General features: G+C 38.5%; 1 protein-coding gene across 1 annotated transcript; it reads left to right on the top strand.

Moving 5' to 3' along the window:
- The first annotated feature begins 10,213 nt into the window (after positions 1-10,213).
- Positions 10,214-21,698, top strand: LOC127438183 (stromal cell-derived factor 1-like). The gene is made up of 4 exons (XM_051693546.1): positions 10,214-10,393; positions 13,029-13,146; positions 17,080-17,163; positions 19,463-21,698. Exons 1-4 carry the CDS (start codon positions 10,327-10,329, stop codon positions 19,491-19,493), a joined length of 300 nt encoding a protein of 99 aa, XP_051549506.1. The 5' UTR covers positions 10,214-10,326; the 3' UTR covers positions 19,494-21,698.
- The last annotated feature ends 844 nt before the right edge of the window (positions 21,699-22,542 follow it).

Genomic DNA, 22,542 nt, shown 5'->3' on the forward strand with positions numbered 1-22,542 from the left:
TTTTATTATTATTATTATTATTATTTTTTTTATTTAGGGCTGCCCACATTAATTTGTTAACTGACATGAATTAAATATCAAATTGAATTTTTATTTTTTACTTTAGTCATGTAGTCAAAAATATGTATTTATGTATTTATTTCAGTTAACGGAAATGTTTTTAGTAGTCTCTGTTTTCATTGATAATAATAACACTGTCCCACTCTCCTAATGTGCCCCAGCCATGCTCCCTCACAGCGGGCACACACACCAGGGTCCATGGAGATGTGGCAAAATGCAAAATATGCACTTGACAAATATGGCCGTCTGCAGAATGGAAGGGTGTAGTGGTGAGAGTTTGTGGAGTATAGCACTAACTCTTTTGTTGATTAGAAAGGCGAAAAATGCCTATTGGAGAGCTGCCAGAATCCGAGACACAATGCTGAAGTGTAAAAGTAAACATTTCTTCATCATTTAGAGGATATTTGTTCTCATATGCATAGTTTCAAAGGTAAAATGTTAAAAGATGGTTCTCTTTCATCATCTCGTGTTCGAGATCCACCTATGGGAAGGGCATCCATACCTGACCTCTGCAGAAGCATCCAATTGCACCAAGTCTGGCTAGACAGACAGAAGTATGTGTCCTATGCCAGGTAAGGCCTGACCCTTGGACCTGCACGCGCTGCTGTTCCTCAGTTGACATTCACTTCTCGCGACCTCTGTTTTTCACTCTCAGCTCGGTTGGATTATTGGACTTTCACTATTTGTCTACAGGAGGACACATCGTTAATATCAGCCTTGCTTCAGCCAGGTTTGCTGTGTTTTATTTGCTGCAAGCTGCCACGCTCGCTTCCTACTACTCAGGCTGTCCGCCTTTCTCCCTCACCTTTTTCCCCTGCTCCACGGCTGCCCGCCACAGATTTTATTGAGTTTTCCTCCACTATGGCGCTTTCTAAACCCACGGCTACCCCCTAGGGACAACCAGTCGTGTGCCTACCCGGCCGCATGCGGCGCCCTCATCGCCGCCAGAGACACTCATCCTTTCTATGTTGTTTGCATGGGACTCAAACACACAGAGGAAGCTCCCCAAAAAACTCTGGCAGGGGAAACGGTGATGACGACATGCTCTCGGGGGCCTCCCGGGGCGCGACCTCTCTCAGCTGGGCCGAACAAAGCGACTCTGTGTCCCCCCGAGGTAATTTGCTCAGGCGATCCCTCGTTTGCCAATGGGCCGGCCGGTTCTGGTGACGAGGACGATGCAGGCCTTCTCAAGGGTTCGGAGGATGAGGAGGCCATCCCGTCTTCCCTGACTCCCCAGGCTAGCGCCCCCGCGGCCTTACCCCAATCCATCGAATTTTATGAGTGAGCGGCCGCTCGCCTCAATATTGAATGGCCGGCCTTAAAAAATGCCACTGTGTGTGCTAAGCACATGAGGCATTGTTGGGGAGACCCGCTCGACTTCAAACACGGGCTTGCCAGCCTAGAAGTTAAGGATATGGCTGCTCTCAATCGCCATCGAGCTCTCAATTGCCAGACACCTTAAGCCCATTACGCAATCTCTGTCACTCCGTTATGGTGACGCCCTCGTGCACAGCAGTCATGCGCCACTGGAGGAGCACAGATTGTTACGCACATGGGACCCCCTTCGGGGCAGTTATGTTGCGAAAAGTGGTAACGACAGATGCATCCTTAACAGGTTGGTGAGGGCAGAACAGTGAACGGTTCATAGCCGAGCGAACTTCATTCAGCCCACATAAATTATTTGGAGCTCATGACTGTATGGAAAGCTCTGAATCATTTCCTGACCCCCTTGCAGGGGCATCATGTGGGACAACACAACAGCAGTGGCATGAATCAATCGCCAAGAAGATATGCACTGTCCCAAGCTTCACGCTCTAGCTCACAGGCTTTTAGTATGGAGCAGGCAGCACTTCTTGTCGTTACACGCAACCCATGTTCCAGGCATTCTGACGAGGGGGAAGCCACTCTACGGAGACTGGCACCTCCACCCTCAGATAGTGGCCATGCTGTGGGAGAGATTCGGTCAGGCAACCGTAGATCTCTTTGCCTTGCACGAAAACACCCATTGTTCTATGTTCTTCTCGCTAAAGGACAAGGACACGCCCCTCGGCATGGACACACTAGCCCACTCGTGGCCCAACGTGCTGCTCTACGCATTTCCTCCCCTGTGCCTGATAGCCCCCACCATGGCCAGGCTGAGAAAGCAGAGCCTGACCCTCATTTTCATAGCACCAAGGTGGCCCAAGGCACCGTGGCTGGCAGAGTTAATTCCTCTTTTGCATGCCCAGCCAAGGCCCCTCCTGATATGCACAGACCTCCTGTCTCAAGTGAACGGGGAGATTTACCACCCTCACCCGGACAGGGCTTGGCCTGTGAGAGGGCAAACTTGAGCATGATGGGGCTACCCCCCACATGTGGTTGCCACTATACAGAATGCTAGGGCCCCCTCCACAGGGTCCCTATATGACTGAAAGTGGTGAGTGTTCGAAGGGTGGTGTGATGGGCACCGTTCCACATCATATCAGTGTTCAATCTCTGAAATGTTTTGTTTTTTTACAAGACCTTATGGATAAGGGCAAGTCTTTTTCCACTAATAAGGTCTACCTGGTGGCTATTTCCACTTGCCATGTTGGGTTTGGCAGTGGGGCAGCACCCCCTCATTCGTAGATTTATGAAGGGCACCTGACGTTCACTCCCAGTTACTAGGAGAACTGTTCCTGAGTGGGACCTCTCCATGGTGCTGGAGGCTCTGTCTCAACAGCCTTTTGAGCCCCTGGGAAGCATTTCCCTGAAACTGCTGTCTTTTAAGACAGCTTTGCTCCTGGCCTTGGCATCTGCTAAACGTGTCAGTGATTTGCATGCACTCTCTGTTCATTCCTCGTGCACTAAATTCTCTCTTAGTGGGGATACGTTTTTTCTTAGGCCCAACCCGGCCTTTATGCCTAAATGCTTCCCAGCTTTCACCTGTGAGGTAATGGAGCTTTCCACTTTTCACCCTCCTCCATTCTCCTCTGTGGAGGATCAGAGGCTGAATGCTCTGTGTCCTGTGCTTGCCCTTCAGGTGTACATTGACAGGACCAGTACTTTTTGGAAGAGCGGATTAGGGTTAGCCTCTCACATTGGCTTGTGGAAGCTATAATTTTGCCATATGAATTCCAGGAGGCCTCAGAGCTCAATTCATGAGGGTCATGGCCACCTCTTGGGCTCTGTTTAGGGGAGTCTCATTGCCACTTTCAAATATGCCTCTAAATCCAATATGTTTATTGTATTTAAGATTTGAAAAAGCAGACTGAATGGCTCTGTAGACGGAGTGTTTGATCTCTGTTAACAGCTGTTCCTTGTACACCTGGTCTAGAAGACCTGATCAGACCTGGTCTATAGGGGGTCCCTCATGCAGACCTGAAATGAACCAGCTGAGACTCTTAGAGTATTAAACTGATAACTACCCCCAACACTGAGACCCCCCAGCAAACACTGTTTACACAGGATAGACTTTGCCTTATCTGCTAGAAGTCTATGTACTAAAATACAGTATAAATAAGGAGATCAATTTGAAGTATGCAGCTTCACTTTCACTTGAGTGAACATTTATGGAACTTTTGATATTTCATTACCTTACCTTATTATCTCGCAGTGTATGTTACTTATTTTGGCAGACTTTCCATTTTTCCTCCTGCACTTACTTTACTATTTTTGCCATTTCCGAAAAGATTGTTTGCCTGTGGTATTGTAGTAGCAATTTGGTTTTCATTAAACTGTATTATCTGGGGGGACAACATCTTAAATTGAACCAGCCTAAAGTGTTTTGCTGGTTTAACCCTTTAAGCTCTGAGAGTGTTTTTAAAGATTACCTGTTTCAGTGGCACACCTAAAATTAAAAGCTTATAACTTGAGAAAAAAAAAAATAAATAAATAAATAAATAAATAAAAACAACAACAACGAGCCAGAAACTTTTGTTTCTGATTTGACATTATATACATGTGGAAGTAAATAAGGTGGCTACAAAAACTGCTTTGTTTTGTTCCCATTCATGTAACCTGTAACTGAGTAAAAAGTTGTGTTGATATGACACAGCAATCCAAAGTTAGCATAACAAAAATAATCCAAAAACGTCTCCGTGTCCAAAAGCCTCTCCAAATATATAAAACATAATAATTGTACATAAGAACTAATTACACATGCAAACACAACAAGGACTAAAAGTTTGAATAGCAACCAGACATGACTTTAGTTATGAGATTACACAGAATGAGTTTCATTCTGTGCCATTTAAGTCATTGAGTCTGTGTCATGTACTTGGCGCCATCTCCTGGTGGCCATATATAATTAGCAAGATTGATCACATGACTCTCTGCCCAAATATGGAGGACTATCACCCCTGGTTGGAGAAATCCGATTGGTTTAGCGTTCCATGACACTACAGCATTTCTGATGACATCATCTGATCCAGGAAATCTAACATGTTTTTAGCCAGATAGCACATTATGATTACTTTGTGTGTGGGCTTGTTTTAAAGATAATCACTCTAAGATAATCAGCTAAGTAATGGTATGTGATATTTTATGTTCTGTTTATATTTCGTAAAGTTATAAGCAAAAACAAGGCATATGAGCAACACATGTTCAAATGAAACATACACTATATTGCCAAAAGTATTCGCTCACCTGCCTTTAGACGCATATGAACTTAAGTGACATCCCATTCTTAATCCATAGGGTTTAATATGACGTCGGCCCACCCTTTGCAGCTATAACAGCTTCAACTCTTCTGGGAAGGCTTTCCACAAGGTTTAGGAGTGTGTTTATGGGAATTTTTGACCATTCTTCCAGAAGCGCATTTGTGAGGTCAGACACTGATGTTGGACGAGAAGGCCTGGCTCGCAGTCTTCGCTCTAATTCATCCCAAAGGTGCTCTATCGGGTTGAGGTCAGGACTCTGTGCAGGCCAGTCAAGTTCTTCCACACCAAACTCGCTCATCCATGTCTTTATGGACCTTGCTTTGTGCACTGGTGCGCAGTCATGTTGGAACAGGAAGGGGCCATCCCCAAACTGTCCCCACAAAGTTGGGAGCATGGAATTGTCCAAAATCTCTTGGTATGCTGAAGCATTCAGAGTTCCTTTCACTGGAACTAAGGGGCCAAGCCCAGCTCCTGAAAAACAACCCCACACCATAATCCCCCCTCCACCAAACTTCACAGTTGGCACAATGCAGTCAGACAAGTACCGTTCTCCTGGCAACCGCCAAACCCAGACTCGTCCATCAGATTGCCAGATGGAGAAGCGTGATTCGTCACTCCAGAGAACGCGTCTCCACTGCTCTAGAGTCCAGTGGCGGCGTGCTTTACACCACTGCATCCGACGCTTTGCATTGCACTTGGTGATGTATGGCTTGGATGCAGCTGCTCGGCCATGGAAACCCATTCCATGAAGCTCTCTACGCACTGTTCTTGAGCTAATCTGAAGGCCACATGAACTTTGGAGGTCTGTAGCGATTGACTCTGCAGAAAGTTGGCGACCTCTGCACACTATGCGCCTCAGCATCCGCTGACCCCGCTCTGTCATTTTACGTGGCCTACCACTTCATGGCTGAGTTGTTGTCATTCCCAATCGCTTCCACTTTGTTATAATACCACTGACAGTTGACTGTGGAATATTTAGTAGCGAGGAAATTTCACGACTGGACTTGTTGCACAGGTGGCATCCTATCACAGTACCACGCTGGAATTCACTGAGCTCCTGAGAGCGGCCCATTCTTTCACAAATGTTTGTAGAAGCAGTCTGCATGCCTAGGTGCTTCATTTTATACACCTGTGGCCATGGAAGTGATTGGAACACCTGAATTCATTTATTTGGATGGGTGAGCGAATACTTTTGGCAATATAGTGTATATGTCAAAGACATCACTATACTTTTGTCTGTGAGTAAAACATATATGCTGGTTGTATTTTATTCTTTGAGAGCTTTCCAACAACATCTGACACATGGCTATTTGATGAGTTTGATGTTTTTACTGATTACAGTATTTTAATTTTTTTACATTTTTTTTAATAAATTATCAAAATGAAACACTTCTGATTTGTCTGCAAATTTCAAAGCACTTGTTCAGTTTTGGTCATAATGCCTACCTGCACTGTGAAGTAGAGCTTCTAAGCTTTAAAACTATACCTATTTTGCGTTAGTCAAAACTGTAGTTATTGATATTTAGATTGTTTTTCCCCCAGGAGTTTAAGGGTTAAATTGGTTTCTGAGAGTGAAAGCTGACACAAAAAAATGTAAGTTTTCAATTTTCAGGAGTATTATGATAAACATTTAATAGCGTTCCACTCACGTTAAGACAACTAAACATTCACACAGTTCCCACGACCACAATGTAACATTTGTAAAATGTTTTAAGAACATACATTTTTAAGCTGGTTTTGTAAGCTGTAAGTTTTGTTTTTAGCAGAGACGTTGTCCCAAATAGATTGAAACCGTTCTGCTTGTTTAAAAAGTCAGATAGAGAGTGATTTTTTTTTATTATTATTGTTTTGCTTTGCAACTGCAGAGACCAGCAGAGGGAAACCTTACATGCCTTTCATGCCTCCCTCTTTTCAAAGATGATTAAATTTGTCCACAGAATCCTGACAAACATCTCAACTTCAGTTTAGAACATAATAAACTCTGCATCCGTATTTAGCTCTGTTGAAGAGAGTCTCTCAGGAGCAAGTATGAGCCCTGTTATGGACCAGCATGAATTAAACCTCAGGGTTTGTTTAGTTAGGATTGAGTGCTATGACACACCTGCTTCTAGATGCCTATCGACGAACATACGCAGATTCAGATTACTTACATTTCAAGCGCTGCTTGTTGTAAATGTATATTGTTCCATGGGTTTGTGTTTCTTCGATTTTTCTCTTTTTTTATACGGTTTGTATTTTTAGTACATTTGTATTAACCGTAACCACGAATGGATGTAAATAATCTCCTTGTGTCTTTGGATGAAAAACAAGTCCATCATCACATTCATTAAAGATCGCACTCAATGGAAAATAACTTCTTCAAAAGATGAGAGATGGAAAACTATTATACCAACATGTGAAAATCTTCAAACACAATTTAAGTGCAGTAATTTTCTGCCAGTATTTCAACAGATGCATTGAGATAAACCAGTTGAGATGTAAATAAACCAGAATAAGAAATTATTTATTCGATGTCCTGCATCATGCATTCGTCTTCGCTTGTCCGTCAGCTCTTTCTGAGAACAAAGTGAAGGAAAACGTTTCTGTGAAACACGAAACCTGAGGATGTGAAATTTGCCCTCTGCCCTTTAAAGTGATACAAGTTGCCACTTTTGTCACTTAGGTCAGTAGTGATGTTTAGTAATCTTTTCAACATCCTCTTGACTACATGCACTTTGAAAAGGCCAGGAGGTCCAGGGTTGGGATCAACAATGCTGATGTGAACATAAGCATTGGATTTACAAATATACAGTAGTGGGATTTAAAAGTCTGAGACCACATTGAAAATCTGGTATTGAGAATATTATTTTAATCTGGAAATAATTCATAAAAAAGGAGCATATTTGTGATACTGACCATCTCTGATAGCACATGTACATCGTCCAGACGTCTATTTGATTTGTGGAATCTGGAATACGTATTTTTTACGTTGTTTGCTCATCTGCAATACCTCTGTAAGACATTTGTCAATAAGTATGTATCGGATGTCAATAAGACATTCAGCAGACGTCTTTGAGATGTTTATGATTTAGAATGTTTGTAAATCTGATCTTTTTAAGATGTTTAGCAGATGTTAAGAATGTGATGCTTTCCAGGTGAAAAGAACTCAATATCATATCTGGGTATGTTCACACCTTTGTACAAAATGTCATATTTGAATGCATCAAAGCCAGAAAAGAATTACGGTTTCAAAACGGTTGATCACAGATCAAAAGGGATCCTTAAAGTAAACTTAGAAGCTATTTAAACAACAAAGAAAATACTTCGTTGTTTAATGCGGGACGATTGTTTTTCCACCTGCGATATTGTTTTTTATATGTGCCAGCGACTAAATATTATGAACTGTTTATTGGGAGACGTTTGAAGTGCCACTGAAGCCAAACAGACTCAGTAATTTATTTTAAGTTTGGATACCGCTGCTCTTCACATCCACATTATTTACACCTCCACTGACCGCTTGATAACAATCAACATCCTCTAAAGTTTACGAGCTGTTAAGGGGGTTTAGTGCAGCCAGTTTTCTCTGCATGAGGGACTGTTAAAACTGTAACAGTGTTTCCACAGACTCTGTCTGAAAGGTACTTCGCCAACCACTGTTTAATGGGGACTTGCACTTAAACGCCTCCATCTTTTTGGTCTGTACAGTTGTTTGTTGTTACAAAGGCTTGTTCAACTAGACAAGAACTGGTCCTCTAAACATATAGTTTGGCATTGCGATATTAATGGCACAGTTCACTCAAAAATGAAAATACTGCATGTACATTTAAATATGGCATGTCGAGACGCATCATGCTAGGTTTGACATGACTCAATCGTCATCTAAGGCAAATCTGGTGCAAAACATCTTTATGTGGTATATTTGAATGTATGCGAATACAAATGCATGTGGCTGAAGGGAAAACGTTCAGACAATAACGATTTTAATTACGGACTGTTCCTCGCACTAAGCTGTTGTATTCTTCAGAGAACTTGAAATTTATTGCATGGAGAGCTTTCATTATACTTTTGTGGTGGTTTTCTGTTTTGGGGCACTTTTTGTCCTTTTTTGAACCAGTCAGCCCCTGGTCACTGTGGTTTTATGGCAAAAAACTGCCACCAAATTCTGCAAAACATCACTGAGTTTCACAGAAGAAAGTGAACTATTCCTTTAAAACTGAGATTTCCCAATGGATTTCCTCCCTAAAAATTCAAATAAAATCTTTAGATAAAAGTCCAGATAAAAATAGAAGCACTGGAAGCAAATTTGAGGACTGAAGCAATGTTTTTTTAAACTGAATAAATAAATACATAGATTTGTTGGCTCAACAACCATAACATAAGAAAATACAGTAAATAGCTTCTACTCAGAAATGTACATATTAATAGCATTTTTAGCTTTACTTAATTTGCAAAAAATATCAATTATAAGGTGAATTTACAGTGATACATAAAGTAAAAGAACAATTGTGAGTTCCTTGAACTTCTTCAGCTTAAAATTCCATCAAATTAAGATTTTAAGTACTACTAACTCAAATGATCAAGTACAGAACTGAGGTTGTGGGGAATACTCATAAGCCCTTGCGCTTGAATAATTTAAGCACGTTTGTTTGGTCAAAAGGAACTTATTGGGGCACTTCAATAGTTGTTATTAAGAATTCATAGAGATTTGAACACTTTTTAGTATTAACATGTTGTTTTCCTGTAATAAGTTGTTTTGTGTAAAGTCAGCATTAGGGTGATTAGTGTTCCCTTTGGTGAAGTTGGATCCTGCACATGTGAATGTGCGTTACTGAAGTGCAGCTTTATCTGAGGAATCAGTTGTTTAAAGAATGACCTCCGTCATTATTTGCTTTTGAGCTAACTGAATTAGGCAGAAACAATCATTTTAATTTAGATTGATTTAGTTGTTCAATCTTATTCATGTGACATACCTTTTTTAAGTAAATAAAGATTAATGAACTGATAGATTTGTGTATATCTAACAAAGGTTTTCTAGTTTTGCTGACATAAAATGACCATAAGTTGAATTTACTTAAAAAGTGTGATGCAAACAATTCAAAAACAAATTTCAGTGTTATGTCAAAAACAGGTATCATGCTGCAACATGCATGATTATTCAAACACTTGGCACAGTAGAATAAATATATAGAGGAACAGAGGGAATCTGACATGAGAAAGAGCAGCGCCAGTTAAGTGAATGTTGACCACCAGAAAACAGATGAAACAAACTATACCAAATAAAAACCACTGAGGAACAACAATGCTGAGATAACAGCAGGGACTCCAGTTTCTCCTCTGAGAATAAGATGCGGAGGATGATAGAATTGAGAGAGAGAGAGAGAGAGTCTGACTCAGACTGTCACCACCGAATCTTTGCCAGAGCATTTTTGGAACTTCGCTGAGCTGGAGAAGGTGGTTGTTGGAGGAGAGGGTCTAACTCAGCTCTCCCACTCACACTCTCCACTCAGCCCTCCTCCCTCCCCTCCTCCTGAGAAAGGTGGGAGTGTTTTCCTATGGTCCTCAGTCTTAACACTTCTGCGGAGCACTGAGACGCCACACTGAGCTCTGAAAGCTAGCTGTGATATACAAAAGCCACACACACACACACACACACACACACACCCTCGGCATGGATAGCAAAGCTGTGATGCTGGTGGCCCTCCTGATGGTCGCCATATGGAGCACAGAGACTAAAGGTAAGAGATTTACAGATTGAGTTTATATTCACATCCATATGATGTTTTAAAATGTATTGTTGTGTAATTTAATTAGCTAAAAAAAACATGTGTTCAATTGGTGTTGTCTGCAGAGTAATTTATTTGAGCATCCTGAATAAAAAAATATTACTTTTAAACAACAGTAAAAAGTAATTTAACTACACATAAAGTAATTGAACAGCTTTTTGGCACATGCAAGTTAATGACATACATTAAAAATATTATTAAAAAAAAAACAACTTATGATTACAAAGTACATATTTTTTATTAATTATATGTGCCAAAAAGCTATGCTAAATGCTAAAAGTACCTTTTATGAAATAAAATACTTTATAAAAGTATTATGTGTAGTTAAAATATTTTTTAGCTACTTTTTTAAAGTATTTCAACTAATAGCTTTTCGGCACATACAAATAAAAAATCAAAATGAAAATACTACTTTTGAATAAAGTATTTTATATACTCATAAAAAGTAGTTATAAAAATTGCTTTAAAATAGTTTTTGGCCACATAAAAGTTCATATAATTGTTTTATTAAATACTACTTTTTTTTGCAACAAAAGAAATAAAAAAGCTTTAAAAAGTAGTTTAGCTTAACTTCTCATAAAAAAGCTTTAAAATAGATTTTTGACACATATTTAGTAAAAGTTAATAAAAAAAATTGTTTTTTACTTTTGAATGAAAAAGTTTTAAAAAGTAGCAAAAAAGTAGTTATAATAAAATAGCTTTAAAATAGCTTTTTGGCAGATGTCACAATTTAGAATTGTACTTTTGCTTAAATTCAACGTATGTAAATTGAACAGTTTTCTTATTTCATAAGTCTACAATGTATTGCAGAACTGTTCATTAAGCAGGAATATGTTGTCCTGCTTAGTGACTTTTTTCTAAGACCGTTAAGAGTTAATGATCATGAAGAGGCTTCATTAATATCACTTTGCAGCACTTAAGTGCTCTGCATTCATTTGCATTTATGACCGCATGTTAAATACTTATTTATGCATGTCTTTACATGTCAGCGGTTCTGACCCAAAAGGGCAAAAACCATGTTGTTTAGCCAGTTGAACTTGGTGGGTCTGCAATATGTTGCTGGCTTTGTTGTTTCTAGTGAGAAACCCTTCATTGCTTTTTAAAAGCTGCTTGGTTAGGCATTGTTTGCTTGTTCACAAGCTCTCTTTTAATTAGTGTCTAATTAAGGGATAATAAGCCAAAAGTTCCAGTGCTGTTCACTTGGTGCAGTGTTTAGTCAAGGCTTGATGGAGCAGACAAAGGGCATAGACAGTGTCGGAACATCTATGGGAATTTCAGAGTTTGACTTCCCTCATTACCGGGTCCGTCTCTGAAACCACAAGGGAAACCAGGGAGAAGTGAAACCATTCAGGGAATGTTCTTCAGCAGATTAATTTAATGCACATATTCAGGACTACAAGAGGTGTCTGGAGTGGACTGGTGTGATTACGGGATTTTGACGTATTTAATGTTGAGGACTCTGCTTTTACAAAAAAAAAAAAGCTTCTTATGAAAAATGTGGTGAGTGAAAAGGCAGAACGGTCCCCTTGTGATTGTGCAAGGGCCACTAGAATGTCACACTAATCTCTTTTTAATGATCAGGGTTTGTTAATGTACGCAGGTGATTGGACACTTTCTAACCAAATGCGTTTAGGTTTTGGTTGCTGTTTGACTGCATGAATCTGAACTATTCATCTGAATTATAGATTGTGTTAGTCTAAACGTCTCTAAAATGTGCTTTTATTGCGTATTTATAACTACATTACATATAAAAATGTCAGATAACCCCAAAAAATTAGCTTCCTGTGGAATGAACTGGTTTCATTCAAGTCAAATATATAATTGAATATGAATTAATCAACCCGACTACATTAGTTAATATCTCTGTTATGCCTAATAGTGTTCAAATAGGACTGGAAATAACCCTAGTACACCAAAAATGCAATTTTCCAGGGTCAAAATTTGTACTATTTTTACTAGTTTTGTTCTGACATAAATTCACAAAATTCTGACCTTGAAAAAATGTGATTGTGATTTCAATTCAAAGTTGAAATAATTTGTTGAAATATCTCAACAGAAGCAGCACTGTTGGGTGATGTGCTGAAGCTAAAGTCATCATTTTACATAGGAAAGAAATGTGTGTATTTCTTTTATTTTTAATTAAAAATTGATCTCTTTAAAATAGTAGCAATAGATACATTTGAAAGTGATTTTAGGTATATAACACCATGATACCATGAAGAGAACTTTGAAGTCACTACAAGAACATATGTAAAATACACTGCAAAAAGCAGTAACCTCCAATTGTTACCTTAAGGAGCTATTTCTACCTGATCCAACCCTTAAAATCAGTTTTGTTGGTGTAACCTAATGTATTCATTTTATTTTATTTTTTTTTACTTGAAGCCACATGAAGCACATATTTTATGTTAAAACATATATTCTGTATACATTATGTTAAAAGTATGTTTCAATGGTAAAATGTATAATAACTTGGATGCTGTTTTACAGATACATGTCTACACTTCCTTTACCTATTTAATACGACATGCATTTATCATACTTCCTTTCTATTGACTTCTTTTTTTCTGTTCTGATTGCATTACAGCAAAGCCCATTAGTCTGGTGGAGAGATGTTGGTGTCGGTCCACGCTCAACACCGTCCCACAGAGGAGCATCCGTGAGATCAAGTTTCTACACACACCCAGCTGCCCGTTCCAAGTCATGTAAGTCAACTTTCCAAAACCGTCTCAATGTAGTCTCGTGACAATTCAACTATTAATTCATAATTCAAGATAGCGAAATCGTAAGATATCGTATGATTTGTCTGGCTCGTACGAACATGTATGACTTTTATTCCCACAGTGACAAAACAAACAACAACAGAATCTCAAATCGATACAATACATGCATCAAGATGGTTAAGTTTAGGTTTGGGGTTTGGGTTAGGGGTTAAACTTCGCAAGTTTAACATAAGTTAAAATTGTAAGAGCGCTCATTCAAAACCCTGTTGCTTCTTTTTCTTCAGTGGTACACAACAGTGATTTTCCAATTAAAATGGTTTAGACTTTAGTTCGTTTACTTTTTCTCTATGGGAAGTCATATGTTTTTCTTCGAGCCAACTTGTATGATATTTTACGATATTGCCATCTTGTACTAATCATTCCAAGTACATTTTCAAGTAACCGGGTTGGCCGTCTATGTCTGAGAATCTGCCTCCTAATAGCTACCGACTCAAAGTATTTTCTTTGACCTGACTGGCTGAAATTTGTACATTGTCATAACAAAGCTTCAATAGCTTTTGATTTGTTTGAGAGTTATGGGAGCTATTTTAAATAAACTAAATCTTATTATCATAGGTTTTTTGTTATTATATGCTACTTTATATGTACTGCCCATTTTGGGTGTTACATGTAATGCCATTACAACTTGATTTGTTGATTTTCTTTGGGATGTGTACATCGTTACACTGTCAGGTAATATAAAAATGTGGTAATATCTAAACCAACTTGCTTCACTCAAGTCAAAAATATCATTTACAATTGTTCAAATCAACTTGATTACACTAGGTTACACCCATACATGTAATTTTGAGGGTCATTTCAGGTAGAATTAGGCAATAATGGCACATTTTCACTTTTTACAATGTATGTTTCATGTGAAAGTGAATGTGAGAAGGCTATTTTAATAGTTTGATAACTGTTGAAAAGTAGTGATATGCCCTATTCTTCAGTAGCAGTGCAAGTCAAACATAAAATGAAAGAATATGAGAGAAATGTTTAGCGATTTTCTTCACGCCAAGCGATTTCGTTTTCATGACACAATAATTGCTAAAGGTCAAAATGATTACCTTTTTGTTTCAGATGACTGTGTCTTTTTCTTTTACCAGCATTTGGTATTACTTGACTGGTCTGGAATGTATTAAACCAAACCATTTGTACCCCGTCGGGCAGCAAAAAGCCAAAGCGCTGGAGGAGGATCAAGGTTACAGGGGTTACAGGGGTTAGCATGTAGCAAAGGGTCATTTCGAAAACAAACTTTGGCCGGAGGAAATCACCTTTAATCTGTCTCCTTCCACACATCTTATTTAGGAATCCATTCAGATTTATTGGGATAGATGAAAGACACACACCCACATCACTCATTTTGTTGTTAGCATTAGCTAGCTGTGAGGTAATTACTCCCTGCTGGCTCGGTTCCAGACCACCAACTAGCTAGTTCAAAAAATCATTTACACTAGCTAGATTAACTCAGAGCCCAAATCACAAACAAACAAACAACTAAAACAAACCCTCCAAATAGATTAACTCTCAAAACAAGCTCAATGGAGGACATCCCCCTGGAAAACAAACATGGATAGCATTAAGGTTTTATTTAGTTTACTGATCTGAAAGATGATTGTCAGGATTCGTGTGTAGATTTGGGGTTAAGCAGATCTTTTATTTGGGCTGACAGGCTCCATTTGTCCAGACAGATTGGGAGAGCAGTGTGTGTGTGTGTGTGTGTGTGAGAGAGAGAGAGAGAGAGAGAGAGAGAGAGGTGTAAGCAATATGAATAAGAGCCATTTGAAAGGCAATGTGAGCCGCTAACTCTCAAACACAACCTTTTGGCACTGAGGTGTGAAGTCTGGATGTCATTTGTGTGGCTTTCTCCACGTGTTGGTGAATGACGGTTTGAGGGGATTTACCTTGTTGTGCGAAGGCAAATATGGTGAGACATCACTCAAAACGTTTTCTGTTTGAGGGGGTCCCTTGACTCTCTATTTGTTATTAACTAAAAAACTTTCCAGTATCTTGATAAATAGTCCTGTATTTGTTCAGGGAACAGATGAGTTTGGAGAATAACTTAAAAGGAGCCATGGATAAGGTTTATATGCTTTATATTTGGAAAAAGCATTTTTAATTTTTATTTTAAAATGGTTTGTATTACAACGTGTCCTAACCAGGTGTGGTGTGATAAAGGAACAAGCGATAAAAGCTACTGATCGTGGTAAAAGTTCATAATAGATGGTTGCAAGAGGAGTCTCCAAGACACAGGTTCTGGTCCCTTGGGAACCAGGAAGTTAAAGCGTTCACATAATTAATGATGAACACGATTGGGAGGTTGCCTTTCCACTCTAAAAATACATTTTTACTCCACTGAAATGTAGGTGGTGCTCTAACACAATTCAGCCCTCGTCCATAGACATTCAGCCTAATTTTCAGTTCATGCCCCCATTGTTTCATTGAATAACGGCCTCTGAGTGGACTACAAGCTCAATCTAGGTGTCATTAGAAAGCTGCTTTGCGATGATGTATAACCTTTATCATCAATAGTCGATAACATTTATTTCCGATCACGTGTTTAGCATGCTTTTCCTGCTGGATGGCATATTGTTTTCTGGGCATGTAAGATATAACATTGGATTATTCATACAAGCAAACTCACAAGCAAAAAATGGCAATTTTTTTAGATAACTGACTAAGGTAAAAGCAGATATAAAGTTTTTAGCTATTTGGGGCGTACAGCAGCAGTGATCGGCACATAAATGAGACATCTGTATTTGATGTCTTACAAATATAATTTTTCACTTTGTAATTCTTTTGAAAATCTTTCAAACTGTGGGTATTAGGGCAACAAAACAGCCACATTTCTGTGAATAAGAGCTTTCATTTGATATATAATTTGTCTATTTAAGTGTTATTTGAAAGATTTTTATATTCATATTTCTACCACATGACCTCTAGGTGGTGCTAATTTGCGACGCAAATGTTTTCGGGCATTATTTTTTATTTTAAGTAACATAAATGCAGAAGTGATGAAACGTTCAGATTCTAAGCTTTCAAATGATACCCCATATGCCTGACTTACTGTATGTTTTCGAAGACTTGAAACATTTTTGCGTAAACTTTTTCATGACACAGTGCCCCCTTTTAGACCCGCCGGCATCCAAGTTGAAGAGGTTAATAAAATATGTTTTCCAGTTGAACGTATTACATCTCTGTGGATATTTCACGCAGAAACTGGAGCTTACATGTGCTCATCCGTTTAACAACAGCTTGGCCACTGGGGACACTAACGCGATAAAACTTTGTAATTTGCTTGAATTCTATTTCTGTTGCTTTGTGCTGGCTTGTCCCGCCCGCAAGGAAATCTCATTGGTTCAAAATCCCACCCCACATAACTGTATAATTAACATCATATATGTTCTGATTGGCTGTGATTGTGTCGCATCAAGCAGACTTTGCTTTCATTGTGTACAGACATATTCAGTATTGTAAAGACATGGTGTTTGTGTTGTTGTTTTTTAATTGTGGTCCTAAAATATTTAGTGTTTTTGCAAGAATTAAAAAATCTTTTATTAGCAATTACTCCTCACCTTAATTGTAATCTAGCCAGATTGCACAGAACTCAAAATTCAAGTCAGAATCTTCTAAAATTTAGAACTTTCCAGACAACACAACATTGTCCTGATGAACCCCTTGTAATTCAGTGCTGTTATCTGATAAAGTGCAGTGACTCTTGCCAGTACAGTAGAATGGAAGGGGCTGAAATGTACTCCATGAAGGACAGCTGATATGATCTGATAAAACACACTGTAGACCCACAGAGGGAGAGAAGTCTGCTCTTTCTTTCTCTCTCATCCGAAACAAATCCCTTCTTTTCTCTCTCATTACCAGTGCCAAGCTGAAGAACAACAGAGAGGTCTGCATCAACCCCAAGACCAAATGGCTTCAGCAGTATCTAAAGAATGCCATTAACAAGTAAGAAGAAACTCTTTCTAGACTACAAAAAGCATCAGCAGTTTTTATCTGGGAACCATGGGGTAAAATATGCTGGAATATAGGCTAAAAAACTGCAAACATTTTGATATGAATGAATTTTATGGAGTGAAAATAAAGTATAACGAAGTGTTCATTTTACACAATCTCATTAGTACTTGCAAGTATTCATGCGTAAAGTTTAAACATACATTTTTTACATTTGGTTGAACTTTTGTGGAAGTAACACCATTGGTGCCAAAGTTCATTTTTATGTCTCTAAAATTTGATATGGGTGATTCTTCAAATTTGGCCACTTTTAGCACTGCATTTCTAGATTAAAGTCTTGTTAAAACAAGTTTTTAATGTGGGCCTGTGTATCTCAGCAAGTACTGATGCTGACTATCACCCCTGGAGTCGCAAGGTCGAATCCAGTGTGTGCTGAGTGACTCCAGCCAGGTCTCCTAAGCAACCAAATTGGCCCGGTTGCTAGGGAGGGTAGAGTCACATGGGGTAACCTCCTCGTGGTCGCTATAATGTGGTTCTTGCTCTAGGTGGGGTGCATGGTGAGTTGCGTGTGGATGCCGCGGAGAATAGCGTTAAGCCTCCACTCGCGCTATGTCTCCGTGGTAACATGCTCAACAAGCCACATGATAAGATGTGCAGATTGACGGTCTCAGACGTGGAGGCAACTGAGATTCGTCCTCGGCCACCCGGATTGAAACGAGTCACTACACCACCACGAGGACTTAGAGCGCATTGGGGATTGGGCATTCCAGATTGGGGAGAAAAGGGGAGAAAAAAAAACCATTTTTAATACACCCACTAGTTTCTGTCTACTAGCAATGTCCAACAGTGTATGTACGTGCATCACAGGAGATTTATGTCATTTTGTATTTTTTTATCTTGAAAGTCATGAAATTTCCCACCATAGTGTCATTTCCGGCACATCTCAGATTCTCAGCTGATGGAAATGGCATTTTTAATGTTTCTGAGACAACATGGCTGACTTCTTGGTTTTCTAAGGCTAATTTTATAGCTAATATTTGATGTATCCTAAATACACACAATTAAATAATAGTTTCACACTTTTTGCATAATTTGGCTAAATTACAGCTTGACTGGAAATGTTCTGCTCACAAGTGATATTTTCCTTGATTGTTCTTTGTTTTCTTCAAACATCACTTGTCACATGTTTCATCTCAAGCATGCTCTTCATTGACACTTTTATACATTTGGGGAAGAAAACTTTATTAGGGGCAAAATTGTTTGGTGTAGAAGAAATGATGCCACAACTGTGTTAATTGATAGAAATAATTTATGTTGAAGTGGTTTATATTTATTTCACTCTTTATTTCGATTAGTAAAATACATTTTCATAGTTTAATATTGAAAGTCTGGAACTGGGCTAAAATCTATACATAAAATGCATTTGAAAAGTACCAAATATAAATGATGCAGGCCTGGTAAAAAGTTTTCAAGTCAGTTTTAATGAGACCTTTACATAACAAAAAGAAGAAAAAAAACAACAACATTGAAATCTGTTCATTTTAATAAAAATCAGACCCTGGGACATGAAAATATACATACAAGTATTTATGTTTTAGAAGCCGTCTGCTGTGGATAAAACTGTGCATATGTTGCTTTTGTATGAATATTGTATGTCTATCAAAGCATCCAGAATTATTGTGTTTGAACTACACTTTATGTAAGAATACTTACAAATACTAATGGGATCACGTTAGTGTATTATAACGAAATTAAAATATGTTTTGATTAATATTTTTGAAACTGTAGAGATATATTGTAATTTGAATAAAATTTTCCTTTGTTAATTTCCGCAATTTACTTTTTCAAAATAAATGCATTAGTCCAGTAGCATTATATTTGTTTAAACAAACCTTAGTGGCAGTTTAGTTGTTGTTGTTGTTGTAATTAAGTTGTAGTACATGACACATAAATGCCACATGGAATGTTATTGGGTAATTTAAAGTTACATAAATTACACATTACCTAAGTAGGTAATTACACTCCACACCATATAGCCCTGAGCGTTTAACCCCTGGTCTTTAATTACACTAACTGTAGATTAATGATGAAGTAAGAGGCAGAACAGAAAGGTTTTACAGAGCTGTAATCGCCCTCCTATTGTGTCATACAGCCAAAAGGAGAGACACCATTAAAACAGGAGAAATTGGCTGGTTGATCATTATCACATATTCTGGAACTAGCTGACTGCTCTAAAACATCTTCCCTGGAAAAACGTTTTAAAACTGTTCTCTCTCTCTTTTTTGGTTTTTAGAATAAAGAAGTCAAAGGAGCGTTCCAAGTAAACACACAAAGAGGTGTGAGGAGTACCAATGTGCATCTCTAACCTTCACAGAGATCATCATCCTCTTCACTCTCTCTGATCTCTTTTCCTCTTTTTGGACCGCTTGCACAAACAGCACTTCACTTAAGCCTGCCTCTCAAGCATACAGGCAACCTACAGATCACCACCTTCACAAGACAGTGTGTTTGAGAGATATTTACAGGCTTTTCACTTCTTAAAGGAACAGTTCCCCAAAAAGTGAAAATTCCGTCTTCATTTTCAACATCTCCTTTTGTGTTCCATGGAAGAAAGACAGTCATACTAGTTAAGATGATCGTGAGTAAATAATGACAGAATTGCCATTTTTGGGTGAACTATCCTTTTAAGGGGCAGAAATGGGAGTTTATGTTGAGTTTAAGAAAAGGGAGAGAAAGTGAAAAAAGTGAAAACTAGAGAAAGAGGATTACTGCCACTTTTTATGCTCATATTTGTGTTATTTTGCCATTCATGGATTTAGTCTGGGTGCTAAAGCTCACCTGCACATATGAATGACCGAGCACACAGTATCTACTGAGACACGACTGCTTCTACATAAACCAGAATCATAGTTTCCTGCATTGCTTTTCCTCTTTTCTACCTGTATGTAAACTCAGAGAAAGGCCAGACACTGAATTCAAAGATGCATGCCGTTTAAAGCAGATGGACTTTACCGTATGTATTAAGCAGAGTTTTTGTTGAAGGAATATTCCGGGTTCAATACAAGTTAAGCTCAATCAACAACATGAATTATTATTAATAAATGGGGGGGGGTTCTCTCCAATTTGGAATGCCCAATTTCCAACGCGCTCTAAGTCCTCATGGTGGTGTAGTGACTCGTTTCAATCCGGGTGGCGGAGGACGAATCTCAGTTGACTCCGCGTCTGAGACCGTCAATCTGTACATTTTATCGTGTGACTTGTTGAGCGCGTTACCATGGAGACCTAGCGTGTGTGGAGGCTTCACACTATTCTCCACGGCATCCACGCACAACTCACCACGCGCCCCACCGAGAACGAACCACATTATAGCGACCACGAGGAGGTTACCCCATGTGACTCTACCCTCCCTAGCAACAGGGCCAATTGGTTGCTTAGGAGACCTGAATCGTGGTTACAGTGAGGCACTTATAATGGAAGTCAAAGGGGCCAATCCGAAAGCATTAAAATACTCACTGTTTAAAAATTATAGCTACAAGACAAGAACAATATGCATGTTAACATGATTTTAGTGTGATAAAATCACTTAACAACCTTTTCTGTGTAAAGTTATATCTAATTTTACAACTTCGTTGCCATGACGATATAATGCCATCAACCCTGAAACCCTAAAAGGATTGTAAAAATGGAAATTTAAACAACTTTACAGTTCAAATAATACATGAGTTTTAACAGATGAATGAATGTAAGTGCTTTTATAAAATAAGCTTCACATTTCTGCCTTTAAACTCTCCAAAAATTGGCCCCGTTCACTTCCATTGTAAGTGCCTCACTATTACCTCCATTTTTGCTTTTTTTTAAGAAAAGTAGGGATGAGTCAAAATGATCAACATTATGCCACAAATGCTGTTGATTGAGCTTAACTTCTACTGAACCTGTAATATTTATTTAATGCAATCACGCCATGGCAGCTTAAAGGGATACTTCACCCAAAACTGAATAGTGAGTGAATGATGACAAAATGTTCATTTCAGGGTGAACTATTGCTTTGAAACTTCTGCTCATGTATATCAAGCTGCATTCCATGACTCAGGCCTTAATGAATAGCATTTGCATCACCGATCTTTACTTTTGAGTGCACCCATTTTGGTGTTGTGGTTGTGATTTGGAACAAACGAGAACAACCAACAGGCCTAATGTTTAATGTAAATAGTCTCCAGCACTATATAGCTGTCAGTAGGGTTGAACAGGGACCAGAACTGAACCATATAAATGCAAGCGATTTGTAGACTAAATTAATATTAACTATGTATTCCAAATATATCATTGTGTTTTTAGCAGCAGCATGAAGGGATAAAACTGTGATTTTGATATTCTGAAATTAACGTGTTCGGATACCATTTTGACTCAAATGCCCAAATGCTGTTACTTATTTTTTGAGCCACTTTAAAAATGTGAGGAGTTTCTAATGTAATGATTTATTTTTGTATTTTTGTATTGTTTGATATGAAAATAAACACAACAGTACAGTATGAAGGAATTTCTTAAGAGTACTGTCAAACACGGACCACACTTCCACAATTAGGCCCAAAACATATGCAAAACATATGACTTATGCAAGAGTAATTTTGTACATTATTGTGTTCTGAAATGTCTTTCTGTGCATTGTTGTTGTGTTTGCGACGGAGTATGTTTCTGGCCTTATTCATCTGCCTGAGTTATATTATATCAGTCTATATTTCAGAAGAAGGTGACAAAAGGTGAATACTCTTTGACTGGATTTGAGAAGTAAAAATGTGATGCACACAAGGGCGTAGATTTGGCTTGAACATTGGGGGGTTGCAGCGTGAAGTATTTACCCATGTTTCCACTGATCATGTTATAAATATTGGGGGGTTGTACTTAATGGTTTTGATTATTGGGGGTTACCTCCCCCCCATCCCCCCAGAATCTGTGCCCCTGGATGCACAAACAATAAATCATCTCACCTGTTTTAAGAAGCTACAGTAATTTCAAGCTATTAAACATCTGAACTTAGATTTTAGCTGAATCTAAATGTTCACAATTAATTAACACGTGTTTTTAACCACTTCAAAAATACGTTGGTTTGCAACCACTGAATTCAAAAGTATTCTACTAAAATAATAGCAATTATACAATACATTTTTTAATTGTATCACACATAAATATAGATTAGAGTTCCTTAGGTTTAAAAAGAGAAATGTATTTTTTATTTGAAAAGGGAGGTGTGGTAGTCATATGCTTTTCATTAGGTCTTTCCAATAAGCACTTGACATATGTATGTTTCTTTAGTTTTCCATTGTTGACGTGTATGAATTTTTCATTGTAAAAATGGCATCCTATTCAACAGCCCCC

The sequence above is a fragment of the Myxocyprinus asiaticus genome, chromosome 49 (genome assembly GCF_019703515.2).
Source record: "Myxocyprinus asiaticus isolate MX2 ecotype Aquarium Trade chromosome 49, UBuf_Myxa_2, whole genome shotgun sequence".
In the NCBI taxonomy this organism is placed as follows: Eukaryota; Metazoa; Chordata; class Actinopteri; order Cypriniformes; family Catostomidae; genus Myxocyprinus; species Myxocyprinus asiaticus.

What these genes read in the sequence shown, in the direction of transcription:
- LOC127438183 (XM_051693546.1), top strand. Translation starts at nt 10,327, where the DNA reads ATGGATAGCAAAGCTGTGATGCTGGTGGCCCTCCTGATGGTCGCCATA. An exon ending in ATGGAGCACAGAGACTAAAG is followed by an intron (nt 10,394 to 13,028) that starts GTAAGAGATTTA and finishes ATTGCATTACAG; the next exon opens with CAAAGCCCATTAGTCTGGTG. An exon ending in AGCTGCCCGTTCCAAGTCAT is followed by an intron (nt 13,147 to 17,079) that starts GTAAGTCAACTT and finishes TCTCATTACCAG; the next exon opens with TGCCAAGCTGAAGAACAACA.